At 41.2% G+C, this 19,934-nt stretch overlaps 1 protein-coding gene across 1 annotated transcript in view; it reads left to right on the forward strand.

Moving 5' to 3' along the window:
* The window catches only part of ATP6V0B (ATPase H+ transporting V0 subunit b), a 102,020-nt gene that overhangs the window by 43,100 nt on the left and 38,986 nt on the right, over positions 1-19,934 (forward strand). The window contains exons 3-5 of the mRNA XM_078671714.1: positions 1,019-1,102; positions 10,827-10,904; positions 13,330-13,399. Coding sequence (XP_078527840.1) covers positions 1,019-1,102; positions 10,827-10,904; positions 13,330-13,399 — 232 coding nt within the window. The remainder of the gene's footprint in view (positions 1-1,018; positions 1,103-10,826; positions 10,905-13,329; positions 13,400-19,934) is intronic.

A 19,934-nucleotide genomic window follows, 5' to 3' on the forward strand; every position in this document is an offset into this window, starting at 1 on the left:
ATGAGAGAATTAGCATTTGCACATTTTAACACATTATTTTCCCCCTACGGCGATAATTTCTCACTGTGGGAAATTTAAACCTCTATGTAATGTGAATATGATCCTTTCCATTTCCCTTGTGGGAAATGTGCATCGAACAGGAGCACTTTTGCATATTGGTTTATTTGGAAGTTTTGTAAAGCTTTTTGTGCCTTCTTACCATCAGGTCAGAGTACTTAACATTTCCCAATGAGAAAATACTTGCAAATTGTTTGAACTCCTGTTGCTATCCACAAACATTTGGCAAGGATACTATCCTACCTTCTGAGTTTGTATGTGTTCACTGCATTTTGCATGGTCACCGTATTTTGCACCCCGCTGCCTCCATTAAATCATCATTTCAGTTTTCTTCAGTAATGGTCTCGGCGGACTGTACAGATTAACACGTTGCATACTGGTAAAGGCATTCTTTCGTAGTGTCCTGTGAGTACTTCATAACGCTGGGAGATTTCTCATTGTGATTTATGTCTCTGAGCCGTTTGTTGGTCTGTTAGGTATAGGTCCCTTCATTACCTCTTTCAATGTCTGTCCACCCTGTGAATGTGGAACTCCCCATTAACAGGTGGGCAGATTTTTCACTTACTGTCCCTTTTTCCATTGACTGGAGTAAGAGGACATATAACGACAGCTTAACAAACAGATGATGTTGGAAGCGTTTTACTGCTTTCAAGCTATAACTGAAACAGAGTAAACTGATTTTTCTACTCCCAATGGAGTGCACGAAAGTGGTCCTGTAAACCCCCTTGCTAATTTGAACTAGAATGCAAACATTCCAAAGATTGAGGAATGTGTTGCTAGCTTTGGATTTATAATAGCAACATCTAAATATTTCTCGTTGAGAACTCCTTCCTTGCCCAGGTAGGAATTGTTGCTCTTGCATGGTGGTGGTGACAATTCTTTTGTTAGTTATTTTCTAGGATATAATTGGAACGCTGTTGCACAATGTGGTGATTTTCATTTGTGAATTATCTCTTTGTAGGTTCTTGACGGAAACCTCCCCATTTATGTGGGCAAACCTTGGAATTGGCTTATCCATCTCTCTCTCTGTGGTTGGAGCCGCATGGTAAGTGCATCCACAGCTCTCCCTGTTTTGTGTGTGGCTTTGCTAGACTGTGCTTTCTTTGTCGGTACTTGCTGTCCTCCCTGAACCATTTCATCATGTAAGGCACTGTCGTCTTGTTCATTGATGCACATTTTGTATGCTAGCCTGCGCTGAAACCTTCTGTTGTCCGTTACTTTGAAAGCCACCCTTTACATTTGCTTTCTTGAATTATTTTTGAGTCGTCTTTTAGTTGTGATCTCACCTTTTAGCTGGTGGATAAGGCAAGGGATGAAAATGAAACCATGTAGTCTAATCAGTTGAACAACAAAAATCATTTATTTATTCATTATGTTAAACCTCCTGATGTTTCTCATAATGTTTTTTAATATGTTGGGTTTTCAGCTCTTTTGTCAATACTGCACAAAAATCATAAAAATGCAAACAAGTTTGAAGTTCTTAATTGCCGAATTGGCTTAACATTCCTAGGTTGCTGGTTTCATGTCTTGTCAGGACAACACAGTACATAATCATGATCAAAACCCCTTGTTCCCGTTTAACTCCCATCTTTGCTCGGCCAAACAGCTATGTTGTGGTTATTGACTCTTAGGCAAATCCATCATTTCCCTCCTTGGGACTCATTGGGGCATTAATCTTGAAAGAGAATAATTCTATGTTGGTGATTCGTGTATAGTTATCGATTTCATTGAGCAACGCTCTTAGAAACAAATCAACAGCATACAAATTAAAAGGAAAATGTAACTTGTGATCATATCAAAAAATTCTTCATATGCAACATCAACCTTTTCAAATCATAAACTATTTTACTTTACTGCCAAATAACATTGCAGAGGGCATAATACAATGAAAGTGCATATCACAAATTAATCCAGGGTCCTGTATATGAGCTATATAACCATATTAAAAATATATATATATACAATTGTAATTGCAAACCAGGGACAAAGTGTCCAGCATGACATACCCCAAACCACCAGTTACCTCTCCTGTGTCACATAAATATAAAGAACAGCAAATGAAACACTAGAAACAATTTACAGTTAGTGTTGCCAATTGAGAATGGATTTATCACTCTAATTTATTGTGGCATTTTACATTTTTCTTAATTTTATAGATGTGCATTTTCAGACAAGTTATGTTAATTAGAACTAATTTAAAACGTTAATATAAAATTAGGTCAGTCAAGCCCCAGCCAATGTGTTTTGCAGCACACATACCACTTTTTCCAGGCTGAATTGAGGTAAAAAGGCAACCTGGACAAAGCAAGGGGAGAGGATGTAGGCTTGCAGTTAGAGTTGTCGACCTCGAAGCTGGGGAACCGGGTTTGAGTCTCAGCAATGACCCTCAACATCCTGTGATTCTGGGCAAATCACTTAATCTTCCTCTGCCTAACAAAAATGAATGTGTCCGTCTGAAACGAAACTGGTGCTCATGTAAAGCGCTCTGATACCTGATGTCTCGGGTCTAGTTCGCGCTATATAAAACTCTTAAAAATATATATTAAAAAAAAAAAAAAAAGGCACATTATTGTACAGGTGATGAGTTGTAAACTGTTGCAATATTACCTGTTGCACAATTTCCCATCTCTTCAACCACTATTTGCGGTTATATAAAAACGATTTTTTGTTACTGATTTATATATTTAATCTGATCTTGCAGACATAGGTAAAATGTTCCAAGTCTTCTTTCATCAATTAACATCTCCTAGAGCAAGGATGAACCTAGCCATCAGTTATCTTGTGCAGATATCAAACTTCATGTAAAGAAAAGTTTTTGTACAGAGTCAGAAGAGTTTTCAAATTTGTGATTTGGCAAGCATAAGTATATAACTGGGATGTACTCAAAATCATTTAGATGCTCAACCACCATCAATTATCTCCATTGATGATACACTGTCTAAGGTGGGAAGTGAGTCCTATTTTTTTAATAGAAATCTAGCTAATTTAGGTATGAATCGTAAATATCATCATAGGCAAAGGAAACCTGTATTAATACTTGAACTTTGGCTACTTAAGAAATTCACCATAAATCACAAGGAAGCGACGGTGTGGCACCTGAACATCAAACAACAAACGCCCGCCATCATTTCTCAAAGAATGTGTAATCAAACCTTTAAGGTTACAATCCAAATTAAGATCTCTTCTCTAATATGACCGTATTTTCGTTTTTCATATTGAATTTCTTTTGTTGAAGAGCAAATCGCTTAATGTAAGTTACAAATTGTCTATAAATACTTATCATCATTGACTTTCTAAAGTATATAGGAGAAGGAAGACTATGCAAAAAGGTATAGAAACAATACACAGATTGCACTTTCAGTACATTTGCTAAAAGCCTGGCAACATTTAACTTGTCTTGAATTTTCCTTCCTTAGTCAAATATGGTTGTCTCAGCACTCCATATTTACGAATCAAGTTGTTTATTCAGTCATTAATGCACAAGTATATTTGCAAACAATGAAGACCGATGATACAGTCTCTGTCAAATTTTTTTTTTATTAAGTCCTCAAAAAAGTTTATCGAAAGTACAATGTCATCATAAATTGCTTTTCCCTAAATTCTAATCCTCTTTTCCATCATTCCTATTCAGTTTACAACTAGTGGGTTTGGAAGTGGAAGAGACCGTAGTCCAAACTTTTTTCTTGCCTGTTGGACTTTAACTGCGCTGGGGATGTTATTCCACTTTGGCAGTAGTTACCAATGTATTTTTGATATAATTCCAACTTCTATGTTTCTTACTCTTAGAGATGATAGATGTAAACAATTTATGCCAGTACCATACAGCATCTTTTGCGATCCTTCAAGGCCTAAAAGATGAGCACTTTGTCAATTGCACTGCCAACCTCGGACCTTGGGTTGATCTTATTAGATTCATGGAGTGCTGGTAGCAGATCGCATACAGTAACAATCTTGGAAGTAGCTTGCCTCACACAACTTCCTCCATTCATCATAATATGGACTGATGGCTGGCATTAATTGTAACAAGCAGTCAGAGAACCCTTGGAGGGTTGATTTGTGTCAATGGTCGATAATTTAACACAGGGGAATGGTTGATAAATTGATTTATATTATCAGTAACTGAAAGACAATTTGTCCCATAATCCTAGGGGAATGGGGAGGTTGCACAGGAAATCATTAATTTGTTTGTTGAAGCTTACTCCGGTTAAAGCAAAAAAGTGTCAGGAAATTTTCTTTTGTATTGAAAATGTATTTTGCCTCTATACAAAAGAAGATAAGGTAAATGTAGGTCTGATATTTTGACTTTTTACCAGGGGAGTTAGGTTCACTCTTACAATAGAATGCCCCCAAAGACTCCTTATTGCCTAGATTATCATACGTATTCGTTTGGCTTTTTATTGAAAAAATGTTTTTCCACAAAGTTTCTCATTGAAATCACCAAAGGAGAGGTATAGATAGTCGCCCCAGGGTTTTTTCTGCTGTCTACGTAAAGGAAGCCTGTGCTTACCCAACCTCAGTTTAGAGCCACCATCCATACTGTGTAAGTACCAGTCATTACTAATTTACATAAACTTGCTACCACCAAGTTGCTGAACGAGCAATAGTAAAACAGGCGGGAGTTCTGGCTGTCTGCCTTTGGCCTGTTGAGCCATCTGAGGATAAAAGTGTGGTGTATGGGATTAGAAGGGTACAAGTGATCAGTAGGTCTACCATATGGCTGAAACTAGTCTGCAGCTCCCACAAATGAACCCCTAAGCGCCTTCCTCAGCTTAAGTGCACAGTGCCGACACTAAGGGCACTATTAGGATGGCCGGTGGATCGCCTCCGCTGGGCTGACGGTAGTCCCCGCCGGCCCGGCGGGGACGATCCACCCGCCATCCTTGCAGCAAAGACCCCCCGCCATATTACAATGCTGATGGAAAGATCGTCTGCCGCTTTTCCGCCCGGTCGACAAGTTGACCAGGCGGAAAATGGTTCAATATGGAGGCGGTGTCTGAAAGACACCGCCAGCCATATTACAATGTGGCCATGAACATGCCTTTCCGTGGCGGCAAGGGACTGTTGCGGGCCCCCAGGGACTCCGGCGGCGTGGGGCGGGGGTGCACATGGGGGGTACCTACGGTACCCCCCATGCCACAACATGGCAGGCACTGCGCGGTGCCTGTCACGTTGTGCATTGAAACGCTCGACCTGCCTTTATGCATTATGGTGGGCGGTGCTCTCTGCACCACCCGCCGCAATGTTGGAAATGCGCCCGCCAGTGTGGCGGGCGCATCCTAATCTGGAGTGCAGGACTGCCGCACGCTCAGCGGGCGGTCCAGTTTCCGGAGAGTATGGCGGGCGGACAAAGTGTGCCCGCCATACTAATGGGGCCCTACATGTTAAGTCTCAATAAAAATCGGACCCTCCTCATGTCATCTGGCAATAGTTCCATTTGACAGTGATGGCTGTACTCTTTTAATATGGCTGCGGTCTTTAATGTACCTTCCTTTAGAAGTTGAATGGTAGCATGCTTAAGACTTTGTCTCTGTTCTCCTTCCCTAAAGGTTCACATTCAGTGAGAGAAATTCCTTAATATGTGATATGTTATTTTGCTTCGTTGCCAAGTGGTGAGCTAATGAATCTTCTGTTTGGTATTTAAGTTTTTGTGCCTCTTCATTCTGCTTTCCAGTTAATGATTGAAGCTTGGTATGCATTGCTTAAAAAAATCAGTGTTTCTTTTTCCATCTGAGCAAGGATTGTGCTTAGCAGACTGTGATTCCACCGCCTGAAGCAAAGAGGATTTTTTCACTTTAATCGGTCTCCTAAATTAAATTGTAATTTTTAATATTGTCTACTGTCTATAGAAGAAATGTCATGAGACCCATTTCACTATATACTGGACCAGCCGTTAATGCGGTTTTTCGATTTCTTGCTGTTTCCTGCTAACATAAATGTGGAAAGGGAGCTTGGCAATGTGAGCTGTACAATTAAAATAACCTTTTTGTGAGCCAAACAATTTCCAAAATTCTCTTCCAATAGCAGAAGCCACTATTTCTGTTTCCGATCCCTGCATTCACTTCTCCCTAGTTGTTTGAATTGGAGAATGTGTCAAGCGTGCACCTTTTCAATCTTCTGAGCTCCTCTAAAATGTGGAGTTCATCAGCTTTCACTTATTTTCCCTGTTTATATATTTTCTTAAATACTTTTTCATATCTTAAGACATAGAAGGCTGTAATTTCATTCTTATGCTGATTATTTGTTTTTCACTCCATCACAAGGCATGGGTGAATTGGCTGCATTGACAAACGTCAGCAGCCCCAAACGTATTAAGTCCAAAGCATATTGGGTTCCAGCTTCATAGTTTGATCTGCTGCTATTACCCCTTGTTAGCACCCTCTGCACCCTATCCGTTTGTTCTACATTTTCACCCTGTTTGCTGATGAAGGAGCACTCAAAGGTGTTATTGTACTGCAACGTTTATATAGTTTTTGCTACCCCTGTGTGGGGCACTAAAGATTTTGCCTACAAGGATCAATCAATCTGGATTTGTACAGCATGGCTGGTCTCCTGTAGAATAACCAGGTGCTAGGAGTGCTGCTGTAGAGGACTCCGTTGAATAGCCATGTCTGAAGTCCTTTTCTGAATTCCAGCAGTGAGGAAGCAATCTGGTGGTGGTGATGAGAGAGGACTTTCAAGGATCTTGCGGTGAGGAAGAAGGAGCATCCTCCACTGTTGCTGCGGTTGATGCGAGGGGTGTGTGTGAGGCGGAGCATGGGCTGTCTGGAGGGGAGGTGAAAGTTCAGTTGGTGGTTGATGTAGGTTGGTCCCAGGTTGAGAAGTGCCTTGAAGTTATGGCTCAGCAACTTGAACTGGCATCTCTTCTGAATGGAGAGCCAGTGGAGCTCCTGGAGTTGGTGGTTGATGTGGGTCCGTTTGGGTAGGTCCAGAATGAGCCTGGCCTCTGAGTAATGTATTGTTTGCAGTCTCTTGAGGAGGTGAAAGGTGATTCCTGCGTAGAGTGTTCCTGTAGTCCAGTCGGCTGGTGACAAGGGCTTGTGTGATGGTTTGTCTGGTGTCGATGGGGAGCTATTTGAAGTTCTTGCGGAAGACGCCGAGGGTGAGGAAGCAGGTGGATGCCACTGTTGAGCTGTCCCCTCATGGTGAGCTTACTGTCTAGGATGATGCCATGGTTACGTGTGTGGTTGGTCAGGGCAAGTCCTCTTTTGGGGCCCACAGTTGCCAGTAGTGTGGTCAGGTTTCATTTTACCTGAGGCAACTAAAGCAGCTCCTCCCACACATCGACCAGATTACAAAATTAGATTATAGAAATGGATTGATGATTGTATTACCCAAAGTTAGATTGGTTGCCTGTAACTATTGCAGAAGGTTCTTAATTTTAAATCCTGGGTAGTCTGACAAATTGTTCATGGCCTGCTAAACAGATTGTCTTTAAAGCATATACCTCATCTCAAGTGTTTCTCAGGAGCAGCCCGATCATATCTCAGTGAAAAAGTAGCCTGCTACATACCTACATTAGCAGTGCAGTCCAAACACCTCTGCTGGCTACTCCACATGATGGATGGGAGATAAGAGGTTCTCTATATTAGATCTGTGTCTCTAGAGCTATTTACCCTTGGATAACGGAGAGAAACAAACATCACTCTACTGTAGGAAAGAAGTAGAAACCACCTTGTTTCAGAAAGGGGCTAGATTGCCTAGCCTTTCTCGTTCTGTCACTCTTGGCCAACAGCATTGTACACTTTTCTGATGTTGCCTATTCAGGACTTAATCACTTGTGCTTGGAGCTAATTGGGTTTGTGATGTTCCCCCTAAAAATAAATAAAATCAAGTGGCACGCATTATTTAATCACAAGTGGCATTCCTCCATGGCTATTTCAGCACAGCATATGTGACAAACGGATTTTGTTGACCCTCTTATGCAGCCTAAGTAAGAGTGATTGTTGCTGGCCTGTTTGTATGTGATTATTATGCCCCACTAAAATGAAGGCCTGCTATTACCCTACTCTGAGCAAACAGAGCAACTGGGGGAGCTTTAGGATCCACTGTTGGTGATGGATGCTGGGCATAGAGATGACCAGTTGTGGCGGGGGAGTGGATGAGCCCTTGTCTGCAGGTCAGTTGCTTGCAGTGAAAGCCTAACTGACCGGAAAGCCTGAAAGAGTTGTATTTATGGGATCGACTGAGAGCGCCATTGGATAAAGGAACCAAAGGAGCTGCCTTTTTCCCCTTTATTGACTTAAGTAGTCTCTGGTGCAAAAACTTGGTAAGACTCAAGGTTGAGACTTGAAGGAGGGAGGGGAGAATGCTTGAAAAAGCTGTTATCTTCAAAGGGATGCAAACAGTGGCTACTGAATCAGAATTACTTTTCATGAATAAATTGTTGATAAAACAATGGACAGCGGTGCAATGGATATATGGACCGCTGTGACCGCATAATTCTGTATATTCCACTTCAGTTTCTATGTAATTTGTTGATTTCACAAACTGCTGTTTCAGGCTAAAATGGATGAAAAGTGTACTTCCAAAGAACGTACTTCATAATTTGTGTGTTTTTGCCACATAATTTACCCAACCTCACTGCATAATTTAGTCCTAAAAGCGACATTATTCTAGTAGGGCTGCCAATGGTAAAGTTCTGCAGTTTCGTCAGAGGATGTCATGATGAAATCCATATTTCATAGGGACCATGAAATATTGTCCATATTCCACAGTTCTCCCTTCCCCCCGTGAAATAGGAGGGTTTTGTATATGTATTTATGCTATGGAAGTGAGGAGAAATGTAGCATATACTGTTTAGAACTGTACTAATAAACAATGCACATTCACACATTTACTTCTACAGTACGAAAGAGGTCCAATTTTGAATGAATACCTCACAGTATAGCAAAACCTACACGAGAAAAACTATTAACTGGCTTGCATGATACAGTGATTTTGCACTGGGGATAAAGTGCCTCCTTGCACGCTGCTTTAAATTAAAGACACAACTTTAGACTCCACCTCTTTTGAGTAATGGCCTCTCCCACCATTCACAAGGGTAATAAATTGCTTATTGCACTCTGAGCTTCTATGTGCACTGTATATATCTGATCTCGCCTCAGCAGTACATTAATGTGGTTAGTTTGTCACAACTTTGCCTCATTACATGTTTGTGCTTGGATTCTACTCGTCTTTCATCTTGATTGTAATATGATTGTTGTGTTTATTGCATTTATAAAGTTTGGCACTTCTTTTTTTCTGCCCTGCATAAAGACCGCAGAATGGAAATGCTTGTAAAAACATTAAAAACAATATTAATTTGAAAAAATTAATCATGTTGACCTATTCTGTCTCATTTTTCTGTCCTTTTCTTAACTTTCGATAGTTACCCAAAGAAAAACCTTTTTTTTGGATAAATATTTCTCTGCACTCAATGACTTTCATTGGGTGCTTCCAGGCACCTAGAGTGAAACTTCCTTCTGAGATTGTAGTTTGCATTGCAAAGTTTTTGTCCATCTTTTTATGTCTTTCATTATCCAATACCAATTGAATATACAAAAATATATGAATATTTGTATGTAAGTATTTTACTTACTTGTAGGCCCTTCCAGTCCGCATTCTTTGTCCATTGGTTTGTTGTCATCAACGTGTTTTGATCAAAGTAGTTCTCATCAGAATTAGTGGCTGTATGGTACTTTGTGAGGTCAAAAATGTTTTTGCTTTTAGCCAATATTTTATTTTTTATTTTGGCGAGAGCCTAGCAGCTCTCCAGACCATAGTCTGCAGTAGCCAATCTAATCGGAGGTCTCTAGATTTTTTTAAAAACCACAGTGAGTTGAAAGAAAAGACCAGTACTGCTAAGGGGCTGCGTGTCGGGACTTTCATAGTTTGAATAGGTGGAATTCAGTAATGGTGTGGCTTGCAGATGGGTTTTTTTCTACTGACTTTCCCCTTTAAAAGAGCTCATAAATATATGTGGTCATATAAGCAGAATACTTCAAGGTTTGTAAACTGATGTTTACTATAGGACCACTGACCTCTATGCATGCAGCAGTTTCAGTGCAGTTTTTCTGTGTGGAGTGGTGCCCGTACATAGACTGTACGGTTTGCTGTTGGCAAGATAGCCCCGAGCCATTTTGCTGCTCGTTAGGTGCACCTCTATTTACAAGCTATTGAATTACTTGGAGGGGGGCATTAATATATAAATGCATTGTCATTGTTTATTAAATGTATCTGGACGTTAATACATTTACTTATTTAAATTGTTCATAGTTAACTAGGTGTTTGTAATGCTTGATTTTCCATAGTTAATTACTGATAGGGCGGTATTAGTCCACTCGCCAAATAGTAAAACCTGGTCCAGCAGTCAAAATGTCAAAAAATAAAACTTTCATTGAAATTCAATACATGAACATGTATCCCAAGCATTATAGAGAATATCTCACTAAATTCAAGAAATCAACAAGCATAGCCCAGGGGCTATCCAATTCAGTGGTAACTTATGCTAGAGTTTTAGATCAACAGCATGAAGTTTTGCTGAAAATCCTGCCACCTTTCTGCATATACGAGAGCTAGTTATGGTAAATAGCCAGAAAGATAAAAAGGCCTGTTTCTCCAGCAGACTTGCATTTTGGGTTGCTTGTAAAGAAAGAATAAACATTAATTTAAAAATGTGAATAGTTGTTTAAAGACGTACTGTTAGCGCTTCCAGGAAGGCATGTAAATGGTTATTCATTTATGTGAAATAGAACCATGTTATAAAATGCAATAATTTTTGTATTCTTTAGGGGAATATATGTGACTGGCTCAAGTATCCTTGGCGGTGGTGTGAAAGCTCCGAGGATTAAAACTAAGAATCTGGTCAGGTAAGCTTATCCATGTATAGTTTATTTTTATTTCAACCTGTATGTTTTCTAGAATTTCCATGTAGCCTAATCACACAATACAGCCATCTAATAACCAGCATTTGAATTCAAACAGGTAAAACTCTAATGTGGTTCTTCCTTGTTAATACATTTTTGCGATTCAATTTCTCAGCGTGTACACACTAATCTGCTGCTGGAAAATATTGGATCAGAAAGGTAGATGCAGCATGTATGCCAGTCCCACAAACCTGGTGTCCAATGTATGTTTCCGATTCCCAAGTCATGTTGCATTCACTTCGAGCACTGAAGGCAACCATGACGAGGTTGAAGTTTTTTTCCTCAACTGGTGACAATAACAAAGGGTATCGTCATGAACTTAAATATGTCCTTTTAGCTGTAGAATGTTGAAATTTTCTTCAATTCTGTAAGTCAAACATGGTGGTGGTAGTAGGTTCTCAGTAGTTGGCTTTTCCCATCCTGCTGCTCAAATTATCCGCTCTAGCTATTGGGTGGTCATTGGTCTTGGTGACTGCATTTGATCCTCTAATTCACACACAAACTGCTACCAGTCAATGCTTACATAAGAACCATTGGCCTGCTCAAAGGTGTGGGTGACCCCTCTATCGCAGTGTGGGTTATCATCTTTCCCAACCCTTCCTAAGATATAGTTCCGACTCTTGTCTGGCATTGTTCTGACCTTACAGGAATGCTCAGTGTAGTTTAGAACTGATGTGTCCACCTGGAGACTCAGAGTAAGATTTTTGTGGGAGTCTACCAGTGCCTTGTTTCCTTTGGATGGGGTAGATACAAGATGAACACTATCCACTGAGCTAGGATTTGGTTTGTTTCTAAATGTCTGTGTAGACCTAGTCCCATGTAAAATGAAAGCTGGTGGCTAAACTGTTTTAAGATGCTCACTGGTCATTTGGCACATGCCCAGGATCGATCTGTGGCCCACTGAATAACAACTTCTGTGATGAAAGAACTTGGTACTACTAACTGCATGTTCCTCATTTGAACCCCCAGTTCTAGCAATAACCATCCACTAATGGAGGGTGGTACTATGAGACTTTAATGGCTGCTCTACAAAGTGACGGAAAAAGTGATGTGATGGATCTTTAGATGATGAAGCAAGAACTTAGAACGGATTCCTTTTTTCTTGCACCACATATGTAGGATACGGAGCTGCCAAGTTTCTTAAACCGATCAAAAACAATATAATCAGATTTTGCGTAATACCTTGGGTGCCAAGTCATTTGATATTTTCAGGGCACCAGCCTTGTGGGAACTGTTGACGGATGGGTCTGGTATTGAAGATGCCTATGGTGTGAGAGCATTCACAGACACTTCTGAGCTCTGACCAAGGATACACCCAATGTCACCTGGGAGAAGGAGGCCAGGTTTTTCTTGGCAGCCCTAAAGAACAAGAGCTCCAAGTCTTAATCTAAATTTGGATGCCCATGAGACTGTGGTCCCCGGAAAAAAGGTTTATAAAAAATCTTACTTTTCCCATCAGGAGTGTAGGAATATATGGGACAATTCATAGGGAGCACCTCCACTTGTCTTATTTGAGATGCAACAACGTCAAGTGACCTTTCCCTTGGTCTGATTTGGCTAATTGGATGGCTATGTTGACACTTTTCCATATGCACAGATGAAGGCCCTTTAGCATGCCGTTTGTAGAATTCCTTTGGAGAATAGTTTTATCAATTTGCTTTCCAATGGATGCAAAACGTGTATGTTACTCATCACTCGCCCACCACCTCTATGCGAAGTGTTAATATTCGCATATATTGATTGGTGTTTTTATTTCTTTGGCTGTGACTTCATGTTTTGGTCTGTGCAGCTCAGAAAAACAGTTATAGACTTTTCTTGACGGTGCCTCACAAATCTATTGCTGGAAGTGCCCAACATCATGCAGCAGTGAACTGAAATATAGTATGAAAAGTTTTCAGATCCAGTCTAATGCCTGCGAATATAGTACACCTGGCTCCTTTGAGGACCGCTCACATCCATCAGAAGGAATGTTAAGTAACTTATTGTTCAGGTACTTTCCTGGCTGGAATCTGTAAAAGCAAAGTCCACTCTTCATTCCTCTGTTAGATGGGGTAAAAAAGAGAGAAAAGGGGTACTCCTTTAACTGTGCACAGGTGTTTGTTCTTAAGTTGTCCTCGAGAATTAAACTGTACATCACTTACTAAGGCTTGATTTTTGGTTAGTTATATTTGTCTGCTGTTTATGATCAGTCCATTTTAAATTGTATTTTATTTCATAGACTACACTTTCTCATAGTAAGGAGCAACCTTTGAATTCTGGTATATTGCAAGCTATGTAGCTTCCATGGACGACTAACCACTTCAGAAATTACACAATGTTGCACAGTCTTTCTTTGTGCTGCCCATCAACATTTTTTCTCTCTTTGCAGTATCATTTTCTGTGAGGCTGTGGCAATCTACGGAATTATTATGGCCATAGTTATCAGCAACATGGCAGAGGTAGGTTCGAATTTCTACCATCTTTGATTTCGTCTTTTAAAATATTTTCTTTGAGGTTTGGATGGTCCCAATTCATTTTGGAAATGTGCTTTAGCAGGACTGTTCTCCCTGATGGGCCTCACCAAATGTCTGTGTGCGCTCCCTATAACCTAGAATGATGCGACAACTAATGTGTTTGTGTGCCCAGTGCTTTATGGACACAGAGCATATAAAGTTTCTGCACAGTGGATTAGCTACCACAGAAACTTTGACTTATTTAAATTGTTCATAGTTAACTAGGTGTTTGTAATGCTTAGTTTTCCATAGTTAATTACTAATAGGGTTGTATTGTCCATTCGCCAAATAGTAAAACCTGGTCCAGCATTCAGAATGTCCAAAAATAAAACTTTCATTGAAATTCAATACATGAACATGTACCCCATGCATATTGGAGAAAATCTCACTAAATTCAAGAAATCAACGAGAATAGCCCCAGTTGCTTTCCAATTCAGTGGTAACTTATGCTAGAGTTTTTGACCAACAGAATGAAGCTTTGCTGTAAATCTTGTCACCTTTCTGCATTTACCAGAGTTAGTTATGGTAAATAGCCGGAAAGATAAAAAGGCCTGTTGCTCCAACATACTTGCATTTTGGGTTACTAGCAAAGAAAGAATAAACATTAATTTTAAAATTTGAATAGTTGTTAAAGAAGTACTATCACTGAAACTTTGACATACTTGGTTTATAGGCTGTTGTCCGAAACAGATGCTGAACTTGGTTACTTTGGATGTTGGATATACTTTTCAGGGACAGCTGGTTCAAAGATTGCGTTTGTGTAGTTATTTAAAACCATTTCAGAGTACTGACAAATTCATTTGGCCTCAATGTAGAACCTTTACGTTGATAATCACAAGGGATGGCTATTCTGTTAGGCAGTCCCTGAACTATATTTATGTAAACTAACTTAACTACTGTAATTTAAACATCTTTTGTACAATCTTAAAATTGTACCCATTATGTAAGATATCTGCTTTCCAGCTTTGGGGCACCACTGTTCGTACAGCAAGAAGTGTCCTAAGGCTGTGTGTAGAATATCATTATTTAAAAAAAAAATGTATTTCAACCTTACGCGGTCATTATTTAATGCTAAAAGCACACAAGTATTTCTTTTAGCATTAACTAATGAAATTGAGAGAAGTTCATGCATGTAGTTCTGACTTGGAGTTGAACTAAAAGTCTAATACAATATTAGATTTTATTTTCATTGTGAATATTTTAGAATCTTTCTCATGTGAACTGTGATATTTTTGTATAGTTTTAAAAACACAATGATTTCTAGTCGTAATCTTAGTAGACTTTTCAGTGCCCTCGTCAAAATAGATGACCTTGAATGAGACATAATGCAATTCTGCTTTTGACGTTCTGACCAGTGCATTGGTTTTAAAGTATCCATCACTGTGAATCCTAAACTGAGTCGGGAGTAAGCTGGTTTCCCTCGCCTGAATTTGTTTGTAAGAATATATTTGAGCCCGATCTGGGCCTGTATGGCAGGATTTGGTAAGCCAAATAGTTTTCTAAATAAACAGAATGGAGCCATGTCCTACCAACTTACTGGCTTTTCTCTTGTATGTTCTCTTGCAGTAATTTCACTTTGGGCTTTTAACACTGGAAAAAACGATGGGCCAGAAAAGTCAATAAATACTCTGTACAAGGAATAATTCAGTGCATTAGTTTTGGTTTTATGGTATGCCATATAATACTGATGCACACCCTTTCCCTTGAATTAGAGCCCTTAATATTTGTAGGCGGCTACGCAATGGATTATAGAAGCACTTGTGTACAATTTAACCGGCTTAAGTTCTTAACTACAAACAACAATTTTAGATCCTTCATCAATGTCATTCTCCCACTTATTATCATTGCAGTTGGGTCCCTAGATAATTTGTTGACTTTTGTAAGCGGACCATTGGTTTAAAGCACTTTTAAATAATGCAGATGGACTACGCAGATAATTATCCATACATTGCACACCTTCATACACTTACATCTGGATGGTGACATGTTAATCAATGGCTTCCTCGACTGCACACTGGTCTACTGTAAGAGCATCCTACATGCTGCAGCTCCCTTTGTCAAGGACTAATTGGCTCTTCCGCACAGTCTGGTTAAATGAAAATCCTAATCTCCTGAACTCTTTCTGGATTGTTTGGTAGGTGCATGGTTTTTCTTTGTTCTCTTGCAGAACACCAACTCCCAAATGTCGGGTCCACTTCCCCTCAAAAAGAAAACAAAGTTCTCCGCTTTACAGCTGTCCCTGCTATGAGCTAAAACTTTATTACCATCACCTCCGAGTGTTAGTTCCTACCTGGGTATCTGGTCTTACCCGCCTCTGCTACCCAATAAGTTCTGTGCCCCTGCATCCAATCTTACTGTTCTAGTGCAATTAATTATGCCCGTTGCAAATGAAAGTGTGTAGTACCTGCCTGTGGCCACGGTCCATTCCGTAGACCATGGCATTGAGGAATTCAGCTCGTCTAGCCCTCACACAGCTGTTTTATGTAATGAGAGGTATGCTTGGGTTCTCTGCCTACTGGCCTTTTCTCCAGCTCTCCTGCTATCTTCTGGATACCCTCTGATTTGCCATCCCTACTTCCAGCTCATACGACTTTACCCCACTTGATATTCGGTTTGATCTTTCTTCTCCTGCTGAACCCATCCTGCTTGGCTGATTCCCTTTGCTCTGTCACACACCTTTTTAAATAACACTACCACACAGCAAAGTAACGGTCTGTTTCCACTCTCAGAACTTAGTCCACAAGTTATTGGTAGCCTTCTGTTTGCCTTTGCTGCTATAGAGCAACTCTTTTGGCTGGGTTTACGCTATAGACACCCCTTACATCACTACCATATGATACCATATAAACAGATGCCCTAAAGTGAGGTGGAAAGCTTTCCTTATTTCCTTAACTCTCTACCATCCACAAGGTTGAGGTTTAACAGCAGACGACATGCACACATTCGTGCCTCAACCCCTCATTTATAGCAATTCTAGGGGAAATTGAGGCTTTGGTGCCAACTCTAACCTGCACCCAAGTATTGGTATTGAGTGTTTAGGTTGTCCATAGTGAAATTGCAAAAACTATCTAGTCTGCTAATTTGTGCCTCAATAAGCCTCTGTCCATGCCACAGAAAACTGCTCGAAAGATGATCAAGCAAACATTAAGTATCTCATTATGACATGGACTGAGCATTGTGTAGCTGTGCTATGTTCATGAGATTATCCGTGGCACCAGTGGGATAATTTATTTGTAAATATCCTGCTCCATTAAAAAGAATGATTGCATAATAATATAAAAAATTCAGAGAAGCCCTGACCAATGCTATTACTATACTAGCTCTTCAGACAGCCAATTTTAATGTTGTAGGGGTCCTGAACCTTCATCTGGAGTCTCAGGAGGCACCTGACATTCTTAACTTCACTGGGGACATGGAAGCATGCCAACTGGTCCAATTGTTCCCAGGGCCAACCCACCTCACGGGCCATGCCCTTGACCAGATTTTCTCGAATCTCCATTCCTTGGAGGTGCAGGCCCCCCTCCCTATGTCTCCCCATGTCCTGGACAGATCATTCCCTCATTTCTATGCAGTTATCGCTAGCTGGCCCCAAACTGCAGTTGCACTGCAGCCCCACGCCCAAACGGCCCTGTCATAAACTGGACCCTGCCGCCTTCTTAGTGGCTTTAAGCACACAGCTCCCAGAAAGGTCCGCCAATTTTGAAGCGGCAAATGAATTTTTTTCGGGGGTGGGTCACCCAAGCATTGGACATTTGCATCACAATCAAATTAATACACCCTAAAAGTGCACAGGCTAACATCTGGTTCAATGAGTCCCTGACTCTAGCCAGGAAGATCTGCAAGGTACTAGAACGAGCATGGAGACAGTCCTGTGATCCTCTGGCTAATGCACAGTACAGAAGTGCTATCAAAGCATACCATAAACTGGTCCGCAAGACTAGGGCTGCATACTATGCCAACTTGAACTCTACGAGTAGTAACCCAACTAAAACCATATTTTCACTGCTCTAGTACCTGGTAAAGGCTCCCTCTGCTCCTGACAGCATCATATCCTCTAGTCTACAATGCAAAATACTGGCTAAATTCTTTATTGCTAAGGTAGAGTGTATCTACAGCAGTTTATGCCTGGGAGATACCTTTTGTGGCATGGGGAAGAACGTGCCTTTGGGCTTTGTGACCCATTCTCTTTCATTGTTCCCTCCTATCCCCCTTAAAGTTATGGAAGCTCTGTTTGTTAAGGTAAAGTCAGGGTCTCCAGATGACCCCCTAAAACCTGATTCATTCAGAAAATTCCAACAGTGTCTCTCGCCCGAGTGCTTGGAGATGAATAAACTGTCTTTATCCTTGGCGTCGATCCCCAAGTCCTGGAAATATGCCAAAGTGTTCCCTCTGTAAAAAAAATCATTAGATGTGTCCATGCCTGAAATTTTCCATGATTTTTTTGCTCCCGTTCCTATCTAAAATAATGGAATCATATGTTAACACGATTCTAACTCAATACCTGGAATTTAACTCCATCCTGGACGAATCACAAAACGGTTTCCGTCCATGGCACAGTACCGAGTCCGCTTTGCTGGCAGTTATAGAACAGCTATGGATCCTCTTAGATGAGGGCAGAACTACGGAATTAATTCTGCTCGATCTGAGCGCGGCCTTCGCAGTTTCCCCACGAGATCTTGATGCATCGTCTGGTGGTGATCGGTGTCGCTGACAAGGCCCTCTCCTGGTTCTTGTCCTTTTTGGCCGATCGGACCTTCCAAATTATTGCCCCTCCTTTTTCTTCCCGTACACCCATTACGCTGCGGTGTCCCCCAGGGGTGCGCTTTGAACCCTACTTTATGTAACATCTACATCAGACTATTGGCTCCGATGGCGAAAGCCCGGGGCATCTCTCTTGTGTCATACGCAGATGACACCCAGCTGGTGATCACCTTCTCTAATAACACCAGCCAGGATTCTGCAAAGATGCAAGATGATCTAACTTACATCTCTGAGTGGATGCTGTTAACTGTTTGCAGCTGAACTCTGCCAAATCAGAATTCCTCCTGGTAGGCAGGGCCGCGTCTGGCCCCCTGCTCTTGGAGTACCCCCTAATGCCCAAACGTTTGGTTAAGAATTTAGAAATACTGGTGGACAAAGATCTCACCTTTGAGGCTCTTGCCAAATCAGTGGCAGGCAAATGTTCCGGATTGCTACGTATCCTAAAGCCAATACTAGGTCTTTTTGATTCTCAAACCCAGCAGCTGATCATCCAGTCTTCCATTATGGCTAGATTGCATTATTGCAACATGCTACTTCTGGGATCCAACAAATCTGTGATCAAACGGCTTCAACATGACCAGAACACTGTTGCCTGCGCTCAGTTTGCCCTTCCTAAACTAATCTCCTCTGCCGGCTACATTGGTTACCCATGGAACAGAGAATACACTTCAAAGCCTTATGTATCATTCACAAGATTCTCTCGGGCATCGGCCCGGGAATTTTGATGCGATATGTGCTCGCAATATGTACCCACACGCGCTTTGCTCACTGCAAATCTGCACATGGCCGGAGTCCCGCAGATACGGAGGGCCTGAGCGGGTGGCCACTCGTTCAAAGCACTGGCACCCACTATTTGGAACTCCTTACCCCTTCCTATCCGCAGCATCCCTGATCATTGGACCTTTAGAAGGATGGTGAAGACCTGGCTTTTCTCCAACCACTAATTTCTCTTTGACTCTTCACTCTATTTTGACAGTCCGCCCTGGGACGCCTCTTTTTTGGGGCAGCCATGCGCTCTATAAATACTATAACATAACCACATACCCTAATTGGTAGGGTCTCCTAGGGAACCCCTTTTTACTTTAGGGGTGCTGGACCAACCTCGCCAGGTACTAATAGCAAGGCAGCTTGGATTGCATAAATAAACAATGGGCATAGCCCTTTTACTCACTGAGATATAACCATCACATCGCTCATCGCAATGAGCGTCGGACATACCACTCAAAAGGAGGGTTTGCACAGTATCACATTACCTGGCCAGTGTCCCAGCCCCTGTCTCATAGGGAATGCAAAAATAGAGGGTACAGTTTCTGACGTTGTAGGGGTTCGGGTCAGTCCCCAGTGTTCATTATATAAAACAAAACTCACTTAACTGAGCGACCCATCTTTCTTTTGTGATGGGATTCTATCAAACCCTTCCAACTGGAAGGAGCAATATGAGATAAATAAATTCCCTGGTGAAACAATACCCAGAGAAATTGTTAACAAAATCCCCGAACCCCCCACCCACCCTACCAAACAGTGGTGGCAGCTCAATCGTACTGGTGTGCTCAAGGTAAGGTAGTCATAGTTAAATCAGAATTGAAAGACATGTAGTGCTCTCACAGAAGGAGGACAGACTGCCAGGGGCAGCCCCGTGAGAGGAAGGTAACCAACGGCCCCCAATAGAATTAAAAATTCTTATAATTGTCCCGGAAAATATTGGACATTCTTTTGAGGC

Source organism: Lissotriton helveticus, chromosome 1_2, assembly GCF_964261635.1.
Source record: "Lissotriton helveticus chromosome 1_2, aLisHel1.1, whole genome shotgun sequence".
Taxonomy (NCBI): domain Eukaryota; kingdom Metazoa; phylum Chordata; class Amphibia; order Caudata; family Salamandridae; genus Lissotriton; species Lissotriton helveticus.